The sequence below is a fragment of the Tiliqua scincoides genome, chromosome 10 (assembly GCF_035046505.1).
Source record: "Tiliqua scincoides isolate rTilSci1 chromosome 10, rTilSci1.hap2, whole genome shotgun sequence".
Lineage (NCBI taxonomy): Eukaryota > Metazoa > Chordata > Lepidosauria > Squamata > Scincidae > Tiliqua > Tiliqua scincoides.
Window position 1 is genome coordinate 3,813,968 of NC_089830.1, and position 24,627 is coordinate 3,838,594.

The 24,627-nt window shown below is 54.6% G+C and overlaps 1 protein-coding gene across 1 annotated transcript in view; it reads right to left on the bottom strand.

Moving 5' to 3' along the window:
• TFAP2E (transcription factor AP-2 epsilon) overlaps positions 1-15,234 on the bottom strand; it is an 83,860-nt gene extending 68,626 nt beyond the window's left edge. Inside the window, exons 1-3 of the mRNA XM_066638608.1 lie at positions 15,208-15,234; positions 14,047-14,499; positions 12,047-12,098 (exon numbers count right to left, since the gene is read on the bottom strand). Coding sequence (XP_066494705.1) covers positions 12,047-12,098; positions 14,047-14,499; positions 15,208-15,234 — 532 coding nt within the window. The remainder of the gene's footprint in view (positions 1-12,046; positions 12,099-14,046; positions 14,500-15,207) is intronic.
• Between the last annotated feature and the right edge of the window lie 9,393 nt (positions 15,235-24,627).

Sequence of the window (24,627 nt, forward strand, 5' to 3'; positions counted from 1 at the left end):
TGGATTTTTCCTCCAGAAACTCGTCCAATCCCCTTTTAAAGGCGTCTAGGCTAGACGCCAGCACCACATCCTGTGGCAAGGAGTTCCACAGACCGACCACGCGCTGAGTAAAGAAATATTTTCTTTTGTCTGTCCTAACCCGCCCAACACTCAATTTTAGTGGATGTCCCCTGGTTCTGGTATTATGTGAGAGTGTAAAGAGCATCTCCCTATCCACTCTGTCCATCCCCTGCATAATTTTGTATGTCTCAATCATGTCCCCTCTCAAGCGTCTCTTTTCTAGGCTGAAGAGGCCCAAACGCCGTAGCCTTTCCTCATAAGGAAGGTGCCCCAGCCCCGTAATCATCTTAGTCGCTCTCTTTTGCACCTTTTCCATTTCCACTATGTCTTTTTTGAGATGCGGCGACCAGAACTGGACACAATACTCCAGGTGTGGCCTTACCATCGATTTGTACAACGGCATTATAATACTAACCGTTTTGTTCTCAATACCCTTCCTAATGATCCCAAGCATAGAATTGGCCTTCTTCACTGCTGCCGCACATTGGGTCGACACTTTCATCGACCTGTCCACCACCACCCCAAGATCTCTCTCCTGATCTGTCACAGACAGCTCAGAACCCATCAGCCTATATGTGAAGTTTTGATTTTTTGCCCCAATGTGCATGACTTTACACTTACTGACATTGAAGCGCATCTGCCATTTTGCTGCCCATTCTGCCAGTCTGGAGAGATCCTTCTGGAGCTCCTCACAATCACTTCTGGTCTTTACCACTCGGAAAAGTTTGGTGTCGTCTGCAAACTTAGCCACTTCACTGCTCAACCCTGTCTCCAGGTCATTTATGAAGAGGTTGAAAAGCACCGGTCCCAGGACAGATCCTTGGGGCACACCGCTTTTCACCTCTCTCCATTGTGAAAATTGCCCATTGACACCCACTCTCTGCTTCCTGGCCTCCAACCAGTTCTCAATCCAGGAGAGGACCTGTCCTCTAATTCCCTGACTGTGGAGTTTTTTCAGTAACCTTTGGTGAGGGACCGTGTCAAACGCCTTCTGAAAGTCCAGATATATAATGTCCACGGGTTCTCCCGCATCCACATGCCTGTTGACCTTTTCAAAGAATTCTATAAGGTTTGTGAGGCAAGACTTACCCTTACAGAAGCCATGCTGACTCTCCCTCAGCAAGGCCTGTTCGTCTATGTGTTTTGAGATCCTATCTTTGATGAGGCATTCCACCATCTTACCCGGTATAGATGTTAGGCTGACCGGCCTATAGTTTCCCGGGTCCCCCCTCTTTCCCTTTTTAAAAATAGGCGTGACATTTGCTATCCTCCAATCTTCTGGCACTGTGGCCGTTTTGAGGGACAAGTTGCATACCTTAGTCAAGAGATCTGCAACTTCATTCTTCAATTCCTTAATAACCCTTGGGTGTATGCCATCAGGGCCCGGTGACTTATTGATCTTTAATTTATCAATGAGGTCTGAAACATCTTCTCTTTTAACCTCTATCTGACTTAACTCCTCGGTTAGAAGGGGCCGTTCGGGCAGCGGTATCTGCCCGAGGTCTTCTGCCGTGAAGACAGATGCAAAGAACTCATTTAATTTCTCTGCCATCTCTAAGTCTCCTTTTATCTCCCCTTTCCCTCCCTCACCATCCAGAGGGCCAACCGCTTCTCTGGCGGGTTTCCTGCTTCTAACATATTTGAAGAAGCTTTTATTATTCCCCTTAATGTTGCTGGCCATGCGTTCCTCATAGTCTCGCTTGGCCTCCCCTATCACCTTCTTACATTTCTTTTGCCACAGTTTATGTTCCTTTTTATTCTCTTCATTAGGGCAAGACTTCCATTTACGGAAGGAAGCTTCCTTGCCCTTCACAGCCTCTCTAACTTGGCTGGTTAGCCATGCGGGCACTCTCCTGGATTTAGTGGAACCCTTCTTTCTTTGCGGTATACACCTCTGCTGGGCCTCTATTACTGTTGTTTTAAGCAGCCTCCATGCACTCTGGAGAGACTGGACTCTTTTTACCCTCCCTTTCAGCCTCCTTCTAACCAGCCTCCTCATTTGAGGGAAGTCCGCCCGTCGGAAGTCAAGGGTTTTTGTTAGAGATTTGCCTGGTATTCCTCCCCCAACGTGCACGTCAAAACGGATCGCAGCATGATCACTGTTCCCCAATGGCTCAGTAACGTTTACATCTCTAACCAGGTCCTGCGTACCGCACAAAATTAAATCCAGAGTCACCTGTCCTCTGGTGGGCTCCGTGACTAGCTGATCTAAGACACAGTCATTTAGCACGTCAAGAAATCCGGTTTCCTTATCGTGACCAGAACACAAATTGACCCAGTCAATATGAGGATAATTGAAGTCCCCCATGATTACAACCCTGTCCTTCCTTGTCACCTCCCTGATCTGTTTCCTCATTTCAAGGTCCCCATCAGATTTCTGGTCTGGAGGGCGATAGCACACCCCCAGTATTACATCGCTGCTCAAGCCTGGTAATTTAACCCACAGAGATTCTACGGTGGAGTCGGACCCACCTTCAATCTCTACTTTGCTGGATTCTATCCCTTCCTTAACATAAAGGGCCACCCCACCTCCAACACGCCCCTGCCTGTCCCTCCTGTAGAGTTTATAGCCCGGGATTGCGGTATCCCACTGATTCTCCGCATTCCACCAGGTTTCCGTTATGCCCACTATGTCAATATTTTCCCTTGTCACCAGACATTCCAGTTCTCCCACCTTTGCTCGTAGACTTCGGGCATTCGCATAAAAGCAATTATACACGGAATGCCCCAGGACGGACTGCTTATTCGCTCCTTTGTCCCCGCATCCTCTCATTGTGCCAAACTGTCTATCACATCCCATCTCCCTACCTTTCCCAATTTCTTCTCCTACCCTGCCTTTGTCTTGTTGTTCTCTAACCTCCCCATCCTCATCCCATAGGGATGAGGAGTCCCGAACCGGATGCCCCTCGGCTCCTGTCGGCCTTCCCCCAGGGATCAGTTTAAAAGCTGCTCTGCCACCTTTTTAATGTTATGCGCCAGCAGTCTGGTTCCATTCTGGTTCAAATGGAGCCCGTCCCTCTTGTACAGGCCCCGCTTGTCCCAAAACGTTCCCCAGTGCCTAACGAATCTAAACCCCTCCTCCCTACACCACCGTCTCATCCACGCATTGAGACCCCTGATCTCCGCCTGCCTAGCTGGCCCTGCGCGTGGAACAGGTAGCACTTCAGAGAACGCTACCTTATGACAATACACTATGCTCTGATATTGACAAATTGCATTTGCCTTGTAAATCTGATGGCAGGGGGCTTTGGCAAGTAAAACAAACAGTGGAGGAAGAAAAATGTACACTGGTTGACTTTGTAAAAGAGTTGAGAACAAGCACTTATTGAAGTAACGAATAGGAACTTACTAAAAGTTAAGCAAACTTACAAACAGTGCAGGAAAAATGCTATCAAACAAGAACTGAAAGCCGGCTCAATAAAGCACTGCATGGCTAATATATGGAAAAGATTAAAGACAAAATAGATAATGAGAAAACCTGGCTATGGTTCACATCTGGAACCCTCAAGAAAGAAACAGAGTCCTTAATATTAGCAGCCCAAGAGCAGGTGATTCAAACACAGGCAATAAACACCAGAATTGAAAAAATCATCAAATGATGCTCAATGCAGAAGAAGCTTCACCCCGCCCCCCAAGATACTTGGGGCCCAATCCTATGCCTGTCTACTCAGAAGTAAGCCCCATTATCGTCAATGGGACTTGCTCCCAGGAAAGTGTGGAGAGGATTGCAGCCTGACAGCCCAATCCTGTGCACGTCTACTCCGAAGTAAGTCCCATTAGTGGGGCTTACTCCCAGGATAGTGTGGATAGGATAGGGCTGTTTGTTCCTGCAAGAGGATTGCACAGACTGATGATAAATCTAGATATGGTACAGAGGCTCAAACGATCCATTGGAAATTATGCGGAAGTTACAGCATCGAAACAGTTAATTGGCGGAAGCAAAAAAACCAGAAAAAGTGACAGAAAATGAGAACGTCAAAATCTTGTGGGATTTTCAAATACAAACCGATAAAGGTTTGGCGCATAATGCAGCAGGTATTGCAGTAATAGAAAATAATTAAGTGACCATCATCGACATAGCAATTCCTGCCGACAGTAGAAGTGATGAGAAAGAGCATGAAAAAAAATCATATAAATATTTATATTTATGTTTAAATATCAGGATTAAAAAATGTCAATCCAAAGATTACGGTGCAAACCAGCCGTGGTTATCCCAAAAGCGCTTGAAGGGCATTTAGAGCAAATCTGAGCATTGACAAAGGCTGCAGCCCTAACCACACTGTCCTGAGAGTAAGCCCCATTGAACAGAACTGAACTTACTTCCGAGTAGACCTGGTCGGGCTTGTGCCCACATTTACTCTCGGTCAAATCCTAAAAGCTGCCCCGCTTGGTTCAGCACACATTCTCTCTGTAAATACATTACGACGTCCTCGGCCCCTGGGTGGGGCCCGGCTAGTAATTAACACCAAGCCCAGCTAAAGAAGGGGCAGCGGATGAAGATGATGATGATGATGATAGTACCGAGAGGAGGCCAGCAACAGCCTCGATCTTAAGTTTGGGCGCCGTTTCCGGGGAGTCAACCTGGTCAGAGAATTGCGAGCGGACAGGCGAGTCTTCCCCAGCGATCGGTCCTCGAGGGGCCCAGAGGCTGTGGGGGCAGGTGAGGCAGAGCCTCCGCAAGTGAAGCAAGCACACTCAACCCACGCGCCCCCCCCTCCACGCTCCGCGAGGGTTGCACGTGCTTGGGCACCTCCCAGGCGGCGGGGAGGCTCTGCCTCCCCTGCCTCCCTAGCCCGCGTCCTCGGTGGGGCAGCGGGGTCGCTCCTGGACCGGACTCCGGGACGCCTCGCCCTGCGCAGTAGGGTCGCCTCGCTGGGGCCGGGGCCGTCCCTGGAGCTGCTTTCCGGGATCCCCCGGGAAGAGGACGGAATGGCGCAGGGAAGGCGGGGTCGAGAGGCCCCCCCTCCCAGCAGGCAGCCCCCCCCAAGACTCTTCCGAGGCCCGCCGGCCCCCCTGCTGCCTCCTGAGCCCACCCACCCCCAGCTGCTCTGGCCCTCGTCTGACCTGCCGGGGAGGGAGGGGGCTGATGGACTGCAAAGCGAGGCACCCCCCGTCCCAACCAAACTGGCGTGGGGGGGGGCTTCAGCATCCCGGGACCCCCACGACTGGCTGAAAGCAGCTCCCCAGCGACGGGGAACCTCCAGGATGCGACCGCTTTGCAGATTCCTTGTTGCGGCTGCTGAAAAGCGTTCAGTACGCTTAATATTAATTAATACTCATATTAATAAGGACGATGGCTTGTCTCCACCGGCTGAGAAGCAGCTGAGCGGAAGCCCCTTTCGTTTGAGGAGCGCAACAGCAGGGGTTGAAGGCGCTGAACTTCAGCCGGACCCCGCCCTTCGTTTTGTCAGCTCCTCGGGGCAGAGACCTTCTTTTCCCGATTCCTGTTTGCACAACCTCCGGGTTTGACCGGGACCAGGTCTCCCAGAAAACCTCGAAGATCAGCGCACCGACAGTGCCGTGTTGTAACAAAAACAAAGAGCCCCTGGGCACGTGCAAAGTGCTTCTCCCTCTCACCAGCTGGAAGGGCAAGAGGATAATTACATGCCTGAGCCTGGCTGCCTTGGAAGGACTTGGAACAAGGCTCTGGCTCAAGAACTCCAAGGTTAAACCTTCACCTCCGTTGACTGGGGAGGGGCAGCTTCTCCACAACCAACTCCTCCGCTTTCCCAGCTCCAGATCGTGGAGCTTGAGAACTGGCTGCTCTCACGTTCTGCTAATCAGGCTCTGCATCGCCTCTCTAAGAAAAGCACACGGGTCCTTTCAGGGTGGAAAGGAGGGAAGGGAGGAGAAGGTTGCCTCCAATCTTGGCTGTCCAGCACCCAGCTGGTTTGCCTGGGGAAGAAGAGCCACCAACATTCCTGCCCTCTCTTGGAATCTTTTCTCTTGGGGGGGCTATTTTAAAAACACTTCTGCCCTCTTTGTGCGTGTTTTAGTCCCGCATGGAACATCCAAAGAGACAACACACAGCCCTCTTGTCATGATTAGTCAAGTCTAGTCAAGTCAACCTTTATTAGGCATAAACATTTGGTAGGTGAAGACTCTGTACGGAAACCGTAGAGAGAATATAAACCTAAATAGTACACAAATGTATGTATATGTGCACACCTACGTGTCAAACATACAATACATTTTATGTCATGGCTAGTGGGCGTTCAAAGCATTCCACTTGCATTGCCTGCACAACAACCCTGTGAGGCAGGGAAGTATTACTACACACACACACACACAAGTCCAAGGCAGAGTTGACATTCAAAACTGAGGCCCAGATACACAACTCTATCATTCAGCCAATGAACCACATTAGTCCCCTTACTCCCATTACCCATTTCTTGGTCGTGAGCTGCCTTGTTTCCCATTCAGACTGAACTATAAATTGTTGTTCAGAGTTTGCACATGCAGACCTATATGATCCCCCTGGCCTAAGGAATCCTAATTAAGAGAGGCCTAGCCTAGACGCCATGCTGGAGCAGAGCAGAGGAAATGGGTTTGGCAAAACCTGAGTTCTGGTTAGAGCTGCAACATTTATTTGGCTACATTAATAGCGGGTTTCAAGAAACACAACTTCGTGTCCAACTAAAAGGGGCCCCCTTTAATTGGGTTGCAGATTTACTGTTTCTAAATATTATTTTTAATAAAAGCATTTATATCTACTAAGAAATGACAAAGCAGCCACTTTAAAATGGCATTCCTTCCTCCTCCTCTCACACACAGGAAAGGAAGGAGGTCTGCATGTTATTACTTAAGAACCCAGGAGGTTTGCTCTTGTTTCTTCCAACAAACAAATACAGTATAATCAACAGATCAATCAGTCCAAATTCATACTATTCGCCAACTAGGATTTCTCTAACTGAGTGACTGACTGATTTTTTTTTCTAACATGAAAGTAGTTAACCGTGCAGAGTTTGGGCCTTTTCTAAAACTACAAAGCAGCTCAACAGAAAAACAGACAAGATAAAAATATGGGTTCCTTCGGGGAGAAAGGTGGGGTACAAATGAAGTAAATAAATAAAAAATTTTTAAAAAGATCCATGACAATAGAGAAAATCGGTCCTGACTGAGGGCACAATCCTAATCAAGTCTACTCAGAAGTAAGCGCAATTTTGTTCAATGGGGCTTACTCTCAGGAAAGTGTGGTTAGGACTGCAGCCTAACTAAAGCACCATGGGCAGCTGTGATCCAGAAAGTTATTGTTCCAATAATTAAAAAATAAACTCAAATTTTCAATTAATTTGTCAGTGTTTTACCTCCTTTTCCTGTAATAAGCTGGTTTCATAACAAAAGCAATTGCCTATCTATGGTTAAAACAGTAAAAAAAAAAAGTCAGCGACCAAGGAGATTTCCAGAGAGTTCTCATGTCCTGTTAGGATCTCTAAGCTTAGAGATCTTAGAGAGGGTTTCCCACCCATGAAACCAACAGCTCAGACTATCCACTAATTACGGAATTTTTAGACGTTAGTCTCCTGCCTTTTACCAACTGCCAACTGATTAAGGGCACAATCCTAACCAGGTCTACTCTGAAGTAAGTCCTATTTTATTCAATGGGACTTACTCTCAGGAAAGTGTGGTTAGAATTGCAACCTAAATGTCAAATGTAAACACAGCAAAAGAAAAATCCAGCTTTGCACTTTTCATTCCCTCTTCCGACAGCACACCAAAAGCCAAGACCCTCCAAAGACAACTCTTAGCCCCTCGTCTCTGCTTGATTCAATTAATATGAACATTTTAGCTGATTAATCTATCAATTCAGACAACGAACCGACTGTTATGTTGCGATCAATTTTCTACACCTAGAGTTCAACCACACCATACCAACATTGGCTAGAATGTGAAATCAGTTTAAAATATCTTTTGCTTTCCAGACGCATATACATTTATTTATAATTTCTTCAAAAGATCTCTATCCTGCCTTTCTTATGCCAGAACAAATGCCCAAGGCGGCGTACAATTCCACATCAAAATATACAATATATAGAACGATAAATAAAATCATAATGCAGTTCATAAAAATCTAATAATAAATAATAAAGTTCTTTCCTAATAATTCATATAATGCACGAGACTGAGTGTTGATTCTCTGGTGATATAGTGCAGGTGGACTGGGTTGAATATGAAGGGTGTTTGTTCAAACAACACCTTTTCCCTTTAAGAACACACGGCACCAGTTTCCATATACAGTATTTTAAAGGGAAACAGCTGCATTTGGGGTGAGGAGTACCACTTCATAATTTATGCTGTATAGACACACACATTCATGCTCTCAAGATCTCTTACCCAGATTTCATACTTGATTTCCAGCCCATTTTCCAAGTCCTAAATTACTCCTGCTAAAGAGACATCTTTTCAAATGGTGTTCTATTATATTTAGTAGGGGAAGAGCAAACGTCCCCCTCACCATCACAGTACCTTTTTAGTGGCTGTTGCCAATTTAAAAAAAGAAAAAAAAAAGATTATGAGCCCTTTGGGGACAGGGAACCATTTATTGATTGGTTTTATTATGTAAACCTCTTTGTGAACTACTCTGGTTGAAAAAAGGAGACAACAATAACAACTATTATTATCATTTATTATTTCATCACATCTGGATCCTGTCCTTTCTTCAAGGAGCTGGGGGCAAAATTTGTGGACTTATCACCACTTCACACACACACACATGCATCCAGGCATGTGAAACTAAGAAAGTGGGTCACCTAAAGGCATCCCATGAGTTTCATGGCTGAATGTGGATTCCATCTGGTTATTTATTATTGCTGCTATTACTAATAATATTAGCACCACGAGCATGTGGCACTCTTGACAGTTAACTCCAGGGAACCGAGTTCACCCTCTCAGCCACTGTACCCCACCACCATCCTGACATAATTCAGGAGCAGGGGCTTCTTGTGTGTGGCCCCTTCCTGCATTCCACAAACTCTTCTGATCCCTTGAGAGCCTGCAAAGGCTTTCCAGTTTGGGCAGAACTGGGCGCAGACACTGCTTTCAGCAATGCCACTACTGCAGCCATAGGCTAGAACAGGGGTGTCCAAAGTTTTTGGCAGGAGGGCCACATCCTCCCTCTGATACTGTGTCAGGGGCCGGGGGGGGGGGAAGAATTAATTTACATTTAAAATTTGAATAAATTGACATAAGTTTGCATAAATGAATATGTTAAAGATGAACTTATATGAATGAATGAAGGTCTTGCAATAGCTCAAGGCTTATAAAAGGCCTTGCACAAAGCAAGGCTGGCCTTTCCTTTGCTGCCGCCACTGCATCACAGACGTGAAACGACAAGCAGTGGAGAGAGCACTTATCCCACAGCTCACGTGAGAGGTCAAACAATCACCCTCACACTGAGAGCAGTTGCGTTGGGTTAGTGTGGGCTCCAACCAAATCCTCCACACTAACCTGTGTTGGGTTAGTGTGGGCCCTCCTCCAAATCTCTGGAGGGCCAGAGGCTCATTGGAGACTGGGAGCTCCCTGAGGGCCGCATTGAGAGGCCTCGAGGGCCGCAAGTGGCCCCAGGGCCGGGGTTTGGGCACCCCTGGACTAGAAGGTAGAGATCCATGCGCGTACCAGGCCACTTGGCACTTCTGAATAGGAAAATTACTTGGAGGGCCTTTCAGCAAACAGAATGACACGATCAAAGCATGTGCCATAAACACTAAAAACAAGCGAAGTATCAGCAGTATCAAAAGGGTGGTTGCCCTCCCACCGACTCTAGTCTCTCACAGGTGTCAGCAGAGCTTTCTCAGTCTACGACCTGCAGAAGATTTGGGATGAGATTTCTCTCTAGCCCCTTTGGTCTGTTTGGATGAGATTTCACAGCAAGTGTCAACCCATCTCTCAGACTTTTTCCCCCCTCTTCATACCAAGCTGCTCCAGGTAGCTCAGCGCCCTGGAGGCAGTACTGTGACGGTGAGGGCTTTTTAAAAGTGTCTTGTAAAATATTAAACATTCCAGCCAAGATGACACAGGGACGCTGCATCCCCACTTCTTCCTCCCCCTCCCCCTCCCCCAGACATGTTTAGAAATTAATAGGTGGGAAACACTGGATCATTTATCTTTTTGAGAAGCAAATGGCATGCTTGCACAAACTTATTTGCTGTGCACATTTATGAATCCGTTCCCCTTCCCCCAAAACCAGTTTCTATTCACGATTTTTTCTCCCACTGCGTCTTCTTAAATGTCTTTTGCAGCCTGATGCCCATCTATGCCTGTTTATTCAGGTCCAAATATATTATTCTTCCAGGGGTACAACAATACTGGAAAACAAAAAGCCTTCGTGGCACTGTAAAGGTGAACCTGCTTGTGGCTGCAGATCCTTTCCTGGATTTATGACTGCTGAAGAGGACTCCAGTCCCGACCAGAAGTCCAGTAGGAATTTTGGGGTAGGTGAGTTTTCTCTTCCTATTCCCGTTAGGGCATGCCTAAAGGACAGGTAAAACTTTGGCTAACCGAGGCATAAGGTGGCAAGCCTGTACCCACTTTCTTGAGAGTAAGCCCCCATTGGACACAATTGGACTTACTTCTGAGTAGACACGCCTAGGATTGGACTGTATAGGATGCCATTTTGTCTACCCTTCCTTTAGGCATGCTGAAGAGAAAGCTCTTCCACCTTCAGACCCCTACCAGTCTGTATTATTGAGCTACGCCTACCCTGCAGTCCGCTGCACACTTTCCTGGGAATACAGTAAGTCTCATTGAACCCAATCAGGCCTAGTACAATATGCACAGGACTGCATTGTAAGTGGGTTCATCTTTAAGGTCAAATGTACACCACTAGCTTCCTTCTAGGTAAGTCTGCAGCAACTTTCAAGGCCACATGCATAACAGGATTGCGCTAAATTTGATCCACTACAAGACACGCTGGGCTGAACCAAGCTTTGAAAGAGGACTACGTGGCAGAGTGTACTGACTGCCTGCAAAAAATATAGACTGTAGATAGGCCCTTTGGTCCTGCATTCACCCCACACGTTCACCCCACCCCACCCTCTGCCTATTCAGTACTGTCCTGTCCAGGTTCAGTTTCATGGCTAATTTCACAATTTGCACAGACAAGAGGAAGGATGGTTCGGATTATAATGTATTTAATCTATCCAACATGAGCAGCCAAGGAGAGGTGAGGGAGGTCTGTGTGCAGACATGCTGGGGAAACCTGGTGGGCCACGGCTTTTGTTTTGCCCACCCTCACCCCCAGATTGCTTTGCTCCAGCTGCAGCTGGGGACACTGAGATCTGCTGGCGGTGTCCAAGAGGGGCCAAAAATCCCTTCAGGGTGGAAATGCACCCTGCACTCCCATACACAAGCCCAAACCATCAAGCCACTGTCCTCACCAGAGGACCCTTATCTCCCACACAGCAGCAGAGAGGGGCAAATCAGTATCTCTCCGGGGTCTGATATGATCCTCTCTGGAGTACCCCCAAGCCTGAGAATGGGCACTCCCTTTGTTAGGGCCAAGCTGGCACCTCCATGGCACAATGGGGTGAGTTAAGGGGAAAGGGGAGGTCCTAATATAGACACTCTCTCTCTCTCTCTCTCTCTCTCTCTCTCTCACACACACACACACACACACACACACTACCCCCTGCATTTTTTCCCTTGCTTTCCCTCCCATCCCCAATCCAAATTCTCACATTAGTCAGCCAGAGGTTAAGAGGCACAAAGGGATGTTTCTAGTTGCAAGTCAAGGGGCCTCCCCCAAGTACCTGGCTAGGGGAAGGAGGTGGGGCAGCAGAATCACTCTGTTCTCCTTAGCAAAAGCAGAAGTTTCATCCAAACACAGACCTGGTCCTGAAGACAGGAGAGACCCAGGGCCGGCCAGCTGGCTGGGGGGATGTGCTCCATGTTTGCCTAACACACTGAGATCCACTCGGAAGACTATTTTGGCTTGTTTGGGGCTCCCAACAACTCTGGATCTGGGGGCAAAGGAGATGAGCTCCCTTACCTTTCTTGATCACAGACTGGTCCAGGAGATTCATGCCTGTTTCATCCACCGCCTGAAAGACCAATCGGCAAAAACAACCTAGTGAGTCCCCCTTGGGGGGTAATGATTGGGAGCCTTTTTCAGACGACCCAGTGAAGGGCTCTGAACACCCCCCCCCCCAGAGCACCAAATGCAGCCACATTGAAATGAATGCAACGGGGGTGTATTTTTCAAGGGGGAGAAGGTTTTCCTGCCCATACAAACTGGAATTCCACCCAGAGACTCGGAAAGGCACTTTGGAGATTTTAAGGAATGAAATTCCGCTCCTTCTGATGTTCTCTTTACCGCATCAGCTTAAAAAGTGGTTTTTTTTTAAAAAGAGGAACATAATTTCATTTTTTCACAGAAAAATCAAAATAATGACCAGGTGGGCCTCTTCTGGGGAAGGTTCCGGAGCAGAAACAAACAGGAAGGGGGGAACCCTGAAAGAACCCAAATTTATCTTTAAAGATATATGGGCTAATTCTGCCAAAGGCAAGCAGATTTCAGAGCCCCCAATTAAGCCCCATCCCAAGAGATTTAAGCGCGTGTTTAACCATCATTGAAACCACTGGGACAGCAGAGCAGCGAGCCAGACTTGGGACTTCACTCTGAGTAGACCTGCAGAGGAGCCCTGAGATCTACCCCGTCTTTGGGGTCCGCTCGCTCATTTGGGGAGCTGAGGGGGTCCGCGCGAGACGGGCTGAGGCGGCCATTCTGTGCACAGCTTTACCCGGGAGTAAGCCCCACTGAACAGAGAGCCTTACCTCTCTTCAGGGAAGCCTTACTTCACTGAACAGAGAGTAAGCGTACAAAAGACGAGGCCACTGCGGCCCGACGACCACCTTCCGCCCTCAACGGGGGACACGATCCGGCTTAGGCTCCAATCCTACCCACATTTTCCTGGCAGTAAGCCCCACTGTCTGCAATGGGTCTTACTTCTGAGTAGACATGTATAGGATTGGGCTCTCGGTCGCGCTTTCGGGTTCAGCGGGAGAGGAAAAAGCAGCAGAGCCTCCTCCGCTTCGCCTGGATCGTGGCCCTCGGTGGGGGGGGGAAGCTGCAAGAGGGGCGAGCCCGGGCCACGGTGCTATGCATGTCTACTCATAAGCAAGTTCCATTAGACTCAATGGGGCTTACTCCCAGGAAAGTGTGGCTAGGGTTGGGCTGTAAGATGGGCGGAGGCGCCGTCGAGGGCCGGGAAAGGCCTGGACCAGGAGCGGCCCTTCTCGCCTTCTCCCCGCGCTCTTCCGCTGCAGGTCGGGCCACGTTCCCTGCCCCGTCGGAGGAGGCTGCGGAACGGCCGGCCGGCCGGCGGAGGCGTTTCGAAGGGGCGACCGGCAGAGGCTCTGCGAGGCAGAGGAGCTGGGCTGCGCCTCCAAGTCCCCTCCGCGGAGCTCCAAGCCGCTTCCTCGGGGGCCAGTGGACGGGAAGGAGTCCGGCCTGGCCCCCTCCTCCTCCCGGCCTCTCCTGCTCCTCTTAGACTTCCAAGCGCGTCGGAGCCGGTTTCGAAGGGAAAGAGCCCCGGAGAGCAGACGGAGCAGAGCGGGAGGGAGGAGGACGGAGGCGTCCCGCGAGGAGCGCTGCCTCGGAGGATGCGGAGAGCTTCCAGCGGCGGGGGAGGGGCTGGCGAGGGGCAGAAGCCCCGGACGAGACGTGCAATGTCCTCGAGGCGTCGATCAAGCGCACTCCGCAGCCCCTCTCAGCACTGCTGCGGAGTTCAAGGGGGCTGAGCCGCCCTTTCCACCCCCGTGGACTTCGGCGGGACTTCCCAGCGAGCGGGCAGGCGTCGGCTTGGGCCCCACTCCCCAGGATCGGGCCCCACGCGGGGAAGAAGGCGCAGCGGAGGAGCCCGGGCGAGTCTGCTCGGAAGTGGGCGCCGCTGACCGGGCGGGACAGGACGACCCAGGTACTCCGAGGGCCCCGAGCCCTCCCAGCCTGGGGGCGCCCGCGCCCTGCCCTGCCCTCCAACCCGCGCCTACCTGCAGGTCCTCGAGGCTGGGGTGGGCCAGGGCGTGCAGCGCCAGCGGGCCGTCCAGGGCGTGCGCGCCGTCGGCCAGGCCGTGCAGCAGGCGGGGCACCGCGGCGAAGTCCCTGCGCGGGTCCAGGCCCAGCGCGCGGTGCGTCTGCGAGAGCAGCCCGGCGTCGTCGGGGCGGGCGCGGGGCGCGGCGTGCCAGGCGGCCTGCGGGGGCTGCGCGACGGCGCCGTAGGGCTCGGCCAGGTGCGGGTACCCGGCGGCGTCGGGCGCGCTCTGCGCGTAGGGCAGCGGCGGCGGCTGCGGGTAGGGCGGCGGGAAGTAGGGCGGCTGGAAGTCGGCGGCCGGCGTGTGGCACAGCGGGGGCGCCGCCGAGTACGCCGCCTGGTTCAGCGACGACAGCTGCGGGAGGCGCCCGCCGCCGCCGCTCGAGCCGCCGCCCAGGCCGTCGGGGCGCTCCTGCGGAGGGAGAGAGACGGAGACGCGGTCAGCGGGCGGCACCCGGGCCCCTCGGCGCACAAGCCCCCGTCTGCCCCCCCCGCTCGCTGTCCCGCGGGGGAACAGCCCCACGCCTCGCCCCCTCCCCGCAAGAGCTGAACAGGCCCCCCGCCCGCAGTCGGGGGGGGCACGCATGTCCCGGGCTCTTTGTTTGCAGTCCGCCCCCTCCAGTTCCGACTCGGGCCCTTCCCCCCCGCCTGTGCCCCCCTTTTCCACGGAGAACCCAAAAAGGAGGTAAAACTCCCCCCAAAAGCCCCCAGACTCTCTTCTCCCACAGCAGCTGCCAAAGTAAACCCCCCCCGGGCCCCTCCCACAGCCAGGACGGCTGCGAAGTCCCTTTGGGGTCTATTACCCCCCCCTTTGGAACTGAGGCTGCAATCCTACCCACACTTTCCTGGGAGTAAGCCCCATTAACTATAATGGGACTTACTTCTGAGTAGGCATGCCTCGTTCCAAGGCTAGAGTCCTACCCATACTTTCCCGGGACTAAGCCCCGTTGCGTACAATGCGACTTACTTCTGAGTAGGCAGGACTCAAACCCTGCCGTCCCCAGCCCCCTGGGAAAGAACTCCAGCCCCCGCCCGGATTGGGGGGGCTCTGGCGTCGCTCGGAGGGACGGGGAGGCCTCCACGGGGGTGCCCCCCCCTTCGCGGCCCGCAGCGCACTCACCATGGCGGGGTAGGTGTGGACCAGCATCTGGGCAGCCAGGAAGCGCAGGTCTCCTCGCAAGGCGCCCGGGGGGCGATGGGGGTCCCAGCCCGAAGCCCCCTCCGGCCACGGACTCGTCAGGCTCGGGCGGCCGGCGGCGCTTCCATGGGTGTCTGCGGTCCGCGGGCTCGCCCTGCAAGTGCTGCCTGCGCCTTTAAGCCGCCTGCGCCCGGCTCCTGCTCCTCCTCGCTCCCTCTGAGCCCCACGCAACTCCATGGGCGCCAGTTATAGGGGCGGGAGCGCGCCCGGAGCGCGGGCACGCGCGTTAAAGAGACAGCCGGTCGAGTCCGCTCACTGCAGGCGACAGCCAGCCCGGGGGGGGGGGGAAGCCTCGGACCCCGAAGCCTCTGACTCCCACTCGTGCTCTCCGATCTCCCCACCAGACAGCCGGAGCCCCTCCCTTCCCCACGGATCTCGGACCTGCTTCCTCCGCCCGCCCGCCCCCGCTCATAACAATCGGGAAGTCGTCGTGGCGCTTACTCCCGAGGAAGCATGCTCAGGATCGGGCCGCCTCTGCTTGATGAGAGCCCAGGCCTATGCCTGTCTACTCAGAAGTAAGTCCCATTATAGTCAACGGGGCTTACTCCCAGGTAAGTGTGGCTAGGATTGCAGCCACACTTACCTGGAAGTAAGCCCCCTTGGCTATAATGGGATTTATTCCTGAGTAGACGTGCATAGGATTGGGCTGTGGGTCATGTACCCCCCCTCGGGTTGCGAGCCTATCCACTCTTATCCCGGGAGGAAGCCTCCCCGAACACGAGGGGACCTACTTCTGAGTAGGTGGGTACCGGCTGGCGCTGTGGGGCCCGGCCGCCCCACCGACCTCCCTCTGTGTGCCTGTGCGTGAAACCGGAGCGCATCGGTGGCCCCCGTGCAGAGCCTGGTCTCAGGTTGTCCTCCGCCTCGCAGAAAGGCTGGGAGCGGAGCGCGTCTCTGCCCAGGGGGGTCGGGGGCGGGCAGCGGAGGGGAGCCCGGGCGCAGGCGGGGGGCGAAATTCCTCCCCGCCCATCCCTCGACGGCAGCCCAAGCATCGCCGTCGGCGAAAGCCTCCATGCTCCGCCTGGCGCGCAAGGCGGCGCATGGAACTGACCAGGGCTTTGCTTGGGGCGGGGGGGGGGGAAGCTGCTGGAGCCGTGGAAAGGGAGCAGGAAGGGCCACGGGACGGGCCAGCAACGCCCGCAAGAGACACGGGAGCGGCATTCACACGTGCCATCCCGATTCCCTCCCCACCCGGAGCTGGCTGGAGTTCTGGGAGGGGGAAGCGCGTTTCTTGCGGCTGTTTGGAAGCGAAACTCGGCAAAGAGGGGAAGAGGTCGGCCTCTCGCCGGGGCAGGATGCGAATTGAGTGCGCGGTGGGGGGCACGACCTCATTTGGGACTCGCTTCCAAACGTCCCCCGAAACTTCTAGTGGGCGCTACCTCTGAGTAAGCCCAGGCAGGTTTACTCGACAGTAGGTCGCAGCGGGTAAGCGACAGTGCAATCCTATGCATGCCTACTTAGAAGTAAGTCTCATTGAGTTTCATTGAATTACTCCCAGGTAAGTATGTATAGGATTGCAGGTGAAGTTCCGGGAAGGCAATTTCACACGGACGTGTTTCATGGCACAGGCCCGGCTGAGGATCAGTGGCGTAGCTGGTGGGGGGTGCAAAGCGCTAAGTTTGGCAAGGAGCCTCTTGCTGCTTTGACCCTACACCGCTGCCCAGTGCTGTGTTATCTCTGGTTCTGGTTTCAGCCCCAAGGATGAGCGTCGCCCGCCTCGCCCGCCCTCTTTAGGAAATGAACGTTCCTTCCACTCTTTCTTTCTTTCTTTCTTTCTTTCTTTCTTTCTTTCTTTCTTTCTTTCTTTCTTTCTTTCTTTCTCATAATGGGCGCCCCCTCCACTCCACCTGCACGTCGGACTGTGCGGCCAGAGTTAGGCAACTGCGAGAGTTGAGCAGCTCTCTCCCACGGGGGGAGTCTGCAGCGCAGCCCTAGACTCACGCACGACTAACAGGACTTCTTAGGGCTTCCTCTTGAGTCGGTCTACGCAAGAAAGCAGCACTCAAGCGCTTCGTTTTGCTGGAGCTTGTTGGGGAAAAACAAACAAACCAATGAGTAATTCTCTGGGCACGATCCTAAGCAGGTCTGCTCAGAAGTAAGTCCTCTTGTGTTCAATGGGACTCCCAGGAAAGTGAGCATAGGATTGCAACGTCTGTCTGTCTGCCCGTCCGTCTGACACGCGGGTCCCTCAGGCCAGAACCTCCCCAAAAGGCTTCCACCCGGAGGGGCGGTTCGAGGACGTCCGAATAAACTCCGAAGCGTCTTCTGGGTGCTTCTGCTCAGCGCCTTCGGACGAGCCGGGAGCCCGGGCTGGCTGGCTGGGAGGGCAGGATGCGGATCTACTCGAATGAAGTCCGCAGTCCGGCGCTGGGCGGTGCTGGAGCCCGGACTGGGGAGGTTCTGGGTCTCAAAACAGCCGCGCGAGGAGGACCTCGATGGGTGGGACAACCCGGGGAAAGCCACGGAGCCCACCACTGTGGTGTGTTCACGAAGGATCGAGGCGACACGGACCTTGCAGGCTCAGCTGGGAAGCTTCCAGAGTGACTTGGGGCCAGGCACTCTCTCCCGGCCTGGCCCACCTCACAGGGTTGTTGTGACGACAGAAGGGGGAAGAAATTCTGCGCACCACCCCGAGCTCCTTGGAGGAAGAAAAAACGTGGCAAACAAACAGTCACGGAGGCCTCCTCGAGGTCACGTTCGTTCCCTTCGACGTGGGCAGCATCTGCTCGGCCTCCCAGCCCAATCCGACCCACACTTTCCTGGGGATAAACCCCACTGGGTCTAATGGGGCTTACTTCTGAGTGGACATGCATAGGATTGCGCTGTCGATCTCTTAATCTGGGAGCAAGAAGCCCCGCTGGACACGGAGGGCGACCTCGGCATGTTTGAAAAGAGGCACAGAACAGAGTGGGACCTCGTGCACAGAAGTGCAGAGAAACACGTGTTCCTGTGCATGTGTGAACGGGCTATGTACATATCATACTACGGGGGGGGGGGGTTAAGTAAGGCAATAGCCAGGATCCTGCCTGTCACCTCACAGACACTCAGGGCCAAATCCTCTCCAACTTCCCAGCCCTGGTGTAGTTGTCCCAATGGCGGGCGCTCTGTATCCGGTGGTGGGAGGCGAGTTATGGAGGCCTCCACGAGGTAAGGGAACGTTTGTTCCCTTGCCTGGGGGGCTGCACTGCAGCTGCACCGGTGCTGGAAAGTTGGAGAGGATCGGGCCCTCAGCCCACGAAGTCCTGTCGATCGCTTCCCGTACCAAAAAGTCCTCCTTCGCGTCGGTTTGTAGCGCTCGCTTGGACCCGTGTTGGTTGGAGCTCCTCGCCGTGCACCCCCCGGCAGCAGCCCCGCGAGGTCTCCTCCTCCGCTGGGGCGTGGAGGCTGGGCAAGCAAGGCAAGTCCTCACTCCGCGTATCTCAAGATACGCGCGCAGAAGGGCGGGAGCACCGCGTGGCTCTCAGGGAGGGGGAGACGCGCTTTCCTTCCCTAAGCTCCCTTCCCGGCATCAGAATTCCGGACGTGGGTCCAACGCCGTGCAAGTTTCCAGCGCTGGTGCAGCCTTCCCACGGGGCATATGCTTCATCCTGGGGGAGAGGGGCAGTCATGGAGGCTTGGTCCAGCCAGCAGCCGCACCGGCACTGGAAAGCTGGAGGGGATCGGGCCCTGTGCCCGTAGGATCGTTTCGGTGTCCTGCGATCAGGCGAAGCAACTTCCCCATGAACTTGTATTCAAACCACCAAAACCCCCGTCTCAGCTCGTGCCGTGACCAGGCCTCGTGGCAGCCAATTCCACGGAACCGGAGGGGCCTCTGCGCGAAGTCCTTGGGGGTGGGGGTCCCGAACAGACGCCTGGGGGCCTATTTCGTTGATTGAAGTTCACAATATTCCTGCCAATCTGGGGGAAGGAGAACAAGCCCCTCCGCCCACGGGCTCCACGCCACCCCTCGTGGGGGAAACAACAAACACGCTGGGTCCTGCCCCCCCCAACACACACATGCACCCGTCTTTCTCCTGGGCTGAAGAGTCCCCTTGGGAAGAAGGGCCCAAAAGGGCTGCTTTTTCCTGGAGCTCTTGCAATTTTCTGCTATACTCAAAAGAGAACGTGAAACTCTCTCTCCCCCCCCCCATCTAGGAATAATGGGGGGGGGCTTCACAACTCCGTTCAGCCCAAGCCTATGCGTGTCTACTCAGCAGGAGGTCCCGTTGTGCTCAGTGGGGCTTACTCTCGAGAAAGTGTGCACAGAATGGTAGCCAAAGGAGGAAAGGGGGCCAAACCGAGGGCCCGCGGACACGCGAGGAAAGTAATTCCGCGGAACCCCCTGGCAGCGGAAGGCAAGTGGGGAAGGGAGGACGAGTCCTCGAGTGGACGATCGCGAGACCCACGCAGGCAGAAGAATTCCTTTCAACGCCTGCCCAGCCGGCCTTACATCAGCCTGGAGTGGCTGGAGCGGCAGGAGGAAAGTGGGTGTCGCACCAGCCCCCCACCCCACCCCATGCAGGGCCTTCGGGAGTGTGGACTGTCCGGAACAGCCGGGCACGATCCAGGCGCGAGAGCCGCGTGGAATTCCCCCCCCCTTCCCCCGAGGGCGCGCACGGAAAGGCAGCGGGGGGAGAGCGCAGCCTAGACGGCTCCCCGGAACGCAGCAGGCGCCCCCCCCCACGAGTCGGTGTGCCTGGAGAGCGGCTTCCGCGGGCCTTCTGGGCGGCCAGTCCCGTGTGGGAACCGGGAGGCCGGGAGCCGCAGGTCCTGCCACCCGCGGGGGAGGCATGGGCTGCCTTCGGGGCTGGAAGCTGCCCAAGGATCCCGCAAGCGCTCCTGCCGCCCCTTCCAGAGGGCCCCACCGTCCCACGGTGGGTGGGGAGGAGCCTTCGGGGCCTCGCACAGCTGGCTCCCTTTATCCCAGCGGGGGGGGGGGGGCGACGGGCAGAGGAGACCGGCGCAGAGGGGGAGGGGGAGCAGAAGTCTTCCCCATCATCATCATCATCATCATCAGCTTCGCTGGGCGCAAGAACTGCGGGGGTCCCATCGGATGTTCAGTCGAGGAGGACGCGGACGGCCCTGAACCTGCCCCCCCCTCCCGCCACGGACGGGAGAGCGGGCGGCGTGCCTACCAGGGAGCGGCTCCTCAGGAACACGGTGGCCCTTCCATCTGACTGAGGAAGTGCGGGGGGGCCCCGGCCGCCCCCGCCAAGACCGGTCCCCTGAACGCGGCCAGACTGGCAGCCCCCGCCTGGAGAGGAAGGGGGGCTGGCAGACCGTTCCTTGCTCCACCCGGAGGGGACTCGCAGTCATCCATTCGATTCCGGGGGGGGGGTTCCCTCTGCCCCCCCCCGCAGCCTTCGACGGGGCTCCCCCAGAGTCAGGGAGTTTCCAGCGCGGCCCCCCAGGACTGCCCCCTTCCCGGGACGCAAGGGGAGGGGGCTGCGGGAGAAGGGGGATTGGGGCCGCCCCGGCGCATTGGCTCCCGGGGCGGGCTGGGGCTTCTCCCGCCAGTGCCCGCCTGGAAAGAGGCCCGAGCAGCCGCGGGACCACCCTGGAGACAGCCCGGGCCTCCTGCGCCTCCCCGGGCTCCTGGACGACTCAGAGGGGGCCGCTGACTCGCCAGTAGGCCCGGATCGCTTAGCCCCCCCGGCCCCGATCCCGACGGGAGCCCCTCACCTGCGGGCCGCGGCGGCGCTCCTCCCCGACGGGCGGCCAGCCGTCCAGCGCATCCACGCCCTCCGGAGCCGGCCAGCGGAGGAGCCCCGAGAGAGTGTGGCGCAGGGCCGCCAGTGGTCGCGGGGAGCCCCCACCAGCCCTGTCCGCAGTGGAGCCTCGAGGGGCGCAGAAGCTGCTTGGGCCCCACCGCGGCCCCCCGCCCTCCAGGCTGCGGGGCACTCGCATTCCGGGGAGGGCGCGACTTCACCGACTTGGCCTGCGCGAGGGGGGGCAGCGGAGACCACTCGGAGGCTCGTCCCCTCCCCCCCCCCGGCCAGCAGTTCCTGGGAAACTCGCCCCCCACACCCCGCAGGGCTCCTGCCTGAGCAAAGCGGACTGTTCCCCCTGCTGGGTCTCTTTCCAGGGTCCGCAGAGGGGCTGCTGAGTCTGGAAAGTGGGCTTGGTTCCAGGGCTCAGCCCCAGCCATGAAGCAGCCTCCCCCCACTCCCAGACATTTGGGAACTGCATGTGTTTCCACCTGATGCTCAGGGAAAGGGCACTCTGCACGTGCTCAGAGGCACTGTCATGCACTCCAAGGGATCGCCCCGCCTGGCAAGTGCAGCAAAAGCAATACAGAGACTTGTAGCAGCTGGAGGTTTATGGCGTCTTCCTAGCCCAGCACAGCTGCCTGCAGTAGAGGGGCTGGTGCCAGGGCAAAACCCAGCCCCTGCGCCCTCTCAAGATGGCGGGTGCCCTCAGTGTGGGCAAAGCCCCACAGCTGCACCGGGCCAGGAACACCATGTACTGCATGCTGCTTCCATGGGGAATACTTGACCCACAGGAAGGATCACTCCATCGGTCGGAGCCTCTTTTAGAGCCACCCTAGCCGGAAGTCATCATCACACCTTGTGGCAATGGGTTCCACAGAGAACAAATGCACGGTGGGTGCAAAGAAGTGCCCCCTTTGGTCCCTCCTGAACCACCCAATAATCAGTTGCATTGGGCACCATCTGGCTTGGGTACAGTGAGAGAGCAAACACTTCTCTCTGTTTACACCATGCATCATTTTAGACATCTTAGGTTATCCCTTAATTGCCCCCCATCACACACACACAGAGAGAGAGAGAGAGAGAGAGAGAGAGAGAGAGAGGCTTTCCTTGTAAGGAAGGTGTTCCCACAAGATAGGTGCATTATTACTTATTGTTGTTGGCATCCTTCAGTCTCGGAAGACCATGGTGTCACGCTCTGAATGGTGGTTCTGGAACAGAGTGTTCTCTCCAGTGCGCAAAGCCTGGGTAAAGTAGGTATGGAGGATAGGCTGTTTCCCATGCAGCAAATCCCCCCTCTCCACGTCGCTGAAATGGTCCAATGGAAAGGCAGAGGCCAATACGGTTGGTCGCAGGAGTTGCCAGAACATGACTGTGTTCAGCCATGAACTGCCTCAGGGACTTCGGCTCCGGATTTTGCCTCGAGGTTGACTCCTGAAGCCTTTTCCATAACTGGATGTAGCCACAAGGCAGTGGAGGTTTGGGATCAAAGTTTTCCTTCTCTCAGATGAGCTGCCTTCCCAGGCTAAGGAGTCCCATCTACTCGGTGGCTGTTTAGTCGCCTCTTAAGACAAGTACAGCCAAACTGAGGGCCTATTCTTAACCCCAGCCCCCAGGGGAAGATTAAGTATTACGTATTACCCCCACCCAAATCACAGATGAGCTGAGAGAGAAAGAGCCCTTTGTAAAAGGCAGCTTGGGGATTTGAGGGCAGAGACAAGATCAGGCTTACTTTTCAGGGCCGGGACACCATCGAGGTGCCTAGAAAGTAGTCAGAGGAGTCCAAAAGTCTCAAGAATCTGAACTGTGGGCTCCATCTCTTCATCACTAAGGGCAAAACTCAAGGAACATGGTCTTGATGCCGGCACGAAGGGACTCTTACAAGAGATGAAAAGGAAGGTTGCCTGGGTTCTGCAGAGAAATCTGATGTACCAAAGCAAGGCACAAGGAAGACATAGCCTCAGATCATGTGCAAAGTACAACTGGTCAGGGTCAACTTTTTATGCACCTGCCCATGATCTTCAGCCTGGAGACTACGCCCTGGTCCAAGAGTGGAAAGGCAAGCCCCTGAAGGAGAAGTGGAAAGGCCCTCAACTTGTTCTCCTCACATCACACACTGCAGCCTGGCTGAAAGGAGTCTAGACATTGAGCCACTACACCAGACTACACCGGAGAAATCCTGGCCAGACTACTCACCCCAGAGAGCCAGCCAAGTAGCAGAGCTCCCTCGGGGGAGGCCAGAAGCCCACTGGATTTTCGATAACATTCACTTTTCAGCCCACATGGGGTACTTGGCTGGCTCCTTTGGAGCAGCAAACCCACGGAGGAACATGGAGAAAGGACAGCAAGTGGGACATGAATTGCTCCTTGAGTTCACAGCTGAGGTGAGATTTGGGGGTCTTGTTGGCAACCTTCAGTCTCGGAAGACTCTGGTATCGCGTTCTGGCACAGCATCTAGAGTGACTGAAGAGGCCGATTCAGGAGTGACAATCCCTTCCACACTGGGAGCAAGTGCAGTCTGTCCCTGGTCTGTCTCCCTGGCTGTGGGCCTTCCTTCTTTGCCTCTTTGCCTCAGCCTGTTGGCCAAGTGTCTCTTCAAACTGGGAAAGGCCATGCTGCACAGCCTGCCTCCAAGCGGGCCGCTCAGAGGCCAAGGTTTCCCACCTGTTGAGGTCCACTCCTAAGGCTTTCAGATCCCTCTTGCAGATGTCCTCGTATCGCAGCTGTGGTCTACCTGTAGGGCACTTTCCTTGCACGAGTTCTCCATAGAGGAGATCCTTTGGGATCCGGCCATCATCCATTCTCACGACATGACCGAGCCAACGCAGGCGTCTCTGTTTCAGCAGTGCATACATGCTAGGGATTCCAGCACGTTCCAGGACTGTGTTGTTTGGAACTTTGTCCTGCCAGGTGATACCGAGGATGTGTAGGAGGCAGCACATGTGGTGAGCATTCAGCTTCTTCTCCTGTTGTGAGCAAAGAGTCCATGACTTGCTGCAGTACAGAAGTGTACTCAGGACGCAAGCTCTGTAGACCTGGATCTTGGTATGCTCCGTCAGCTTCTTGTTGGACCAGACTCTCTTTGCGAGTCTGGAAAACGTGGTAGCTGCTTTACTGATGTGTTTGTTTAGCTCGGTATCCAGAGAAAGAGTGTTGGAGATCGTTGAGCCAAGGTACACAAAGTCATAGACAACCTCCAGCTCATGCGCAGAGATTGCAATGCAGGGAGGTGAATCCACATCCTGAACCATGACCTGTGTTTTCTTCAGGCTGATTGTCAGTCCAAGGTCTTGACAGGCCTTGCTAAAACAGTTCATGAGCTGCTGGAGATCTTTGGCAGAGTGGGCGGTGACTGCCTCAGGGGGTGAGATTTGAACCTGTTTCTTTCTGGGCTTAAAAACCTCTCTGTAACTGACTAAGCAATAGTTACCCCTGAAGCCACAGATTTCTAACATCTGTGACATCTCATAAGAACATCAGTAGAGCCCCACTGGATCAGGCCATAAGAACATAAGAACAGCCCCACTGGATCAGGCCATAGGCCCATCTAGTCCAGCTTCCTGTATCTCACAGTGGCCCACCAAATGCCCCAGAGAGCACACCAGGTAACAAGAGACCTGCAAGGCTTCCTGGGAATTGTAGTTAAGAACATAAG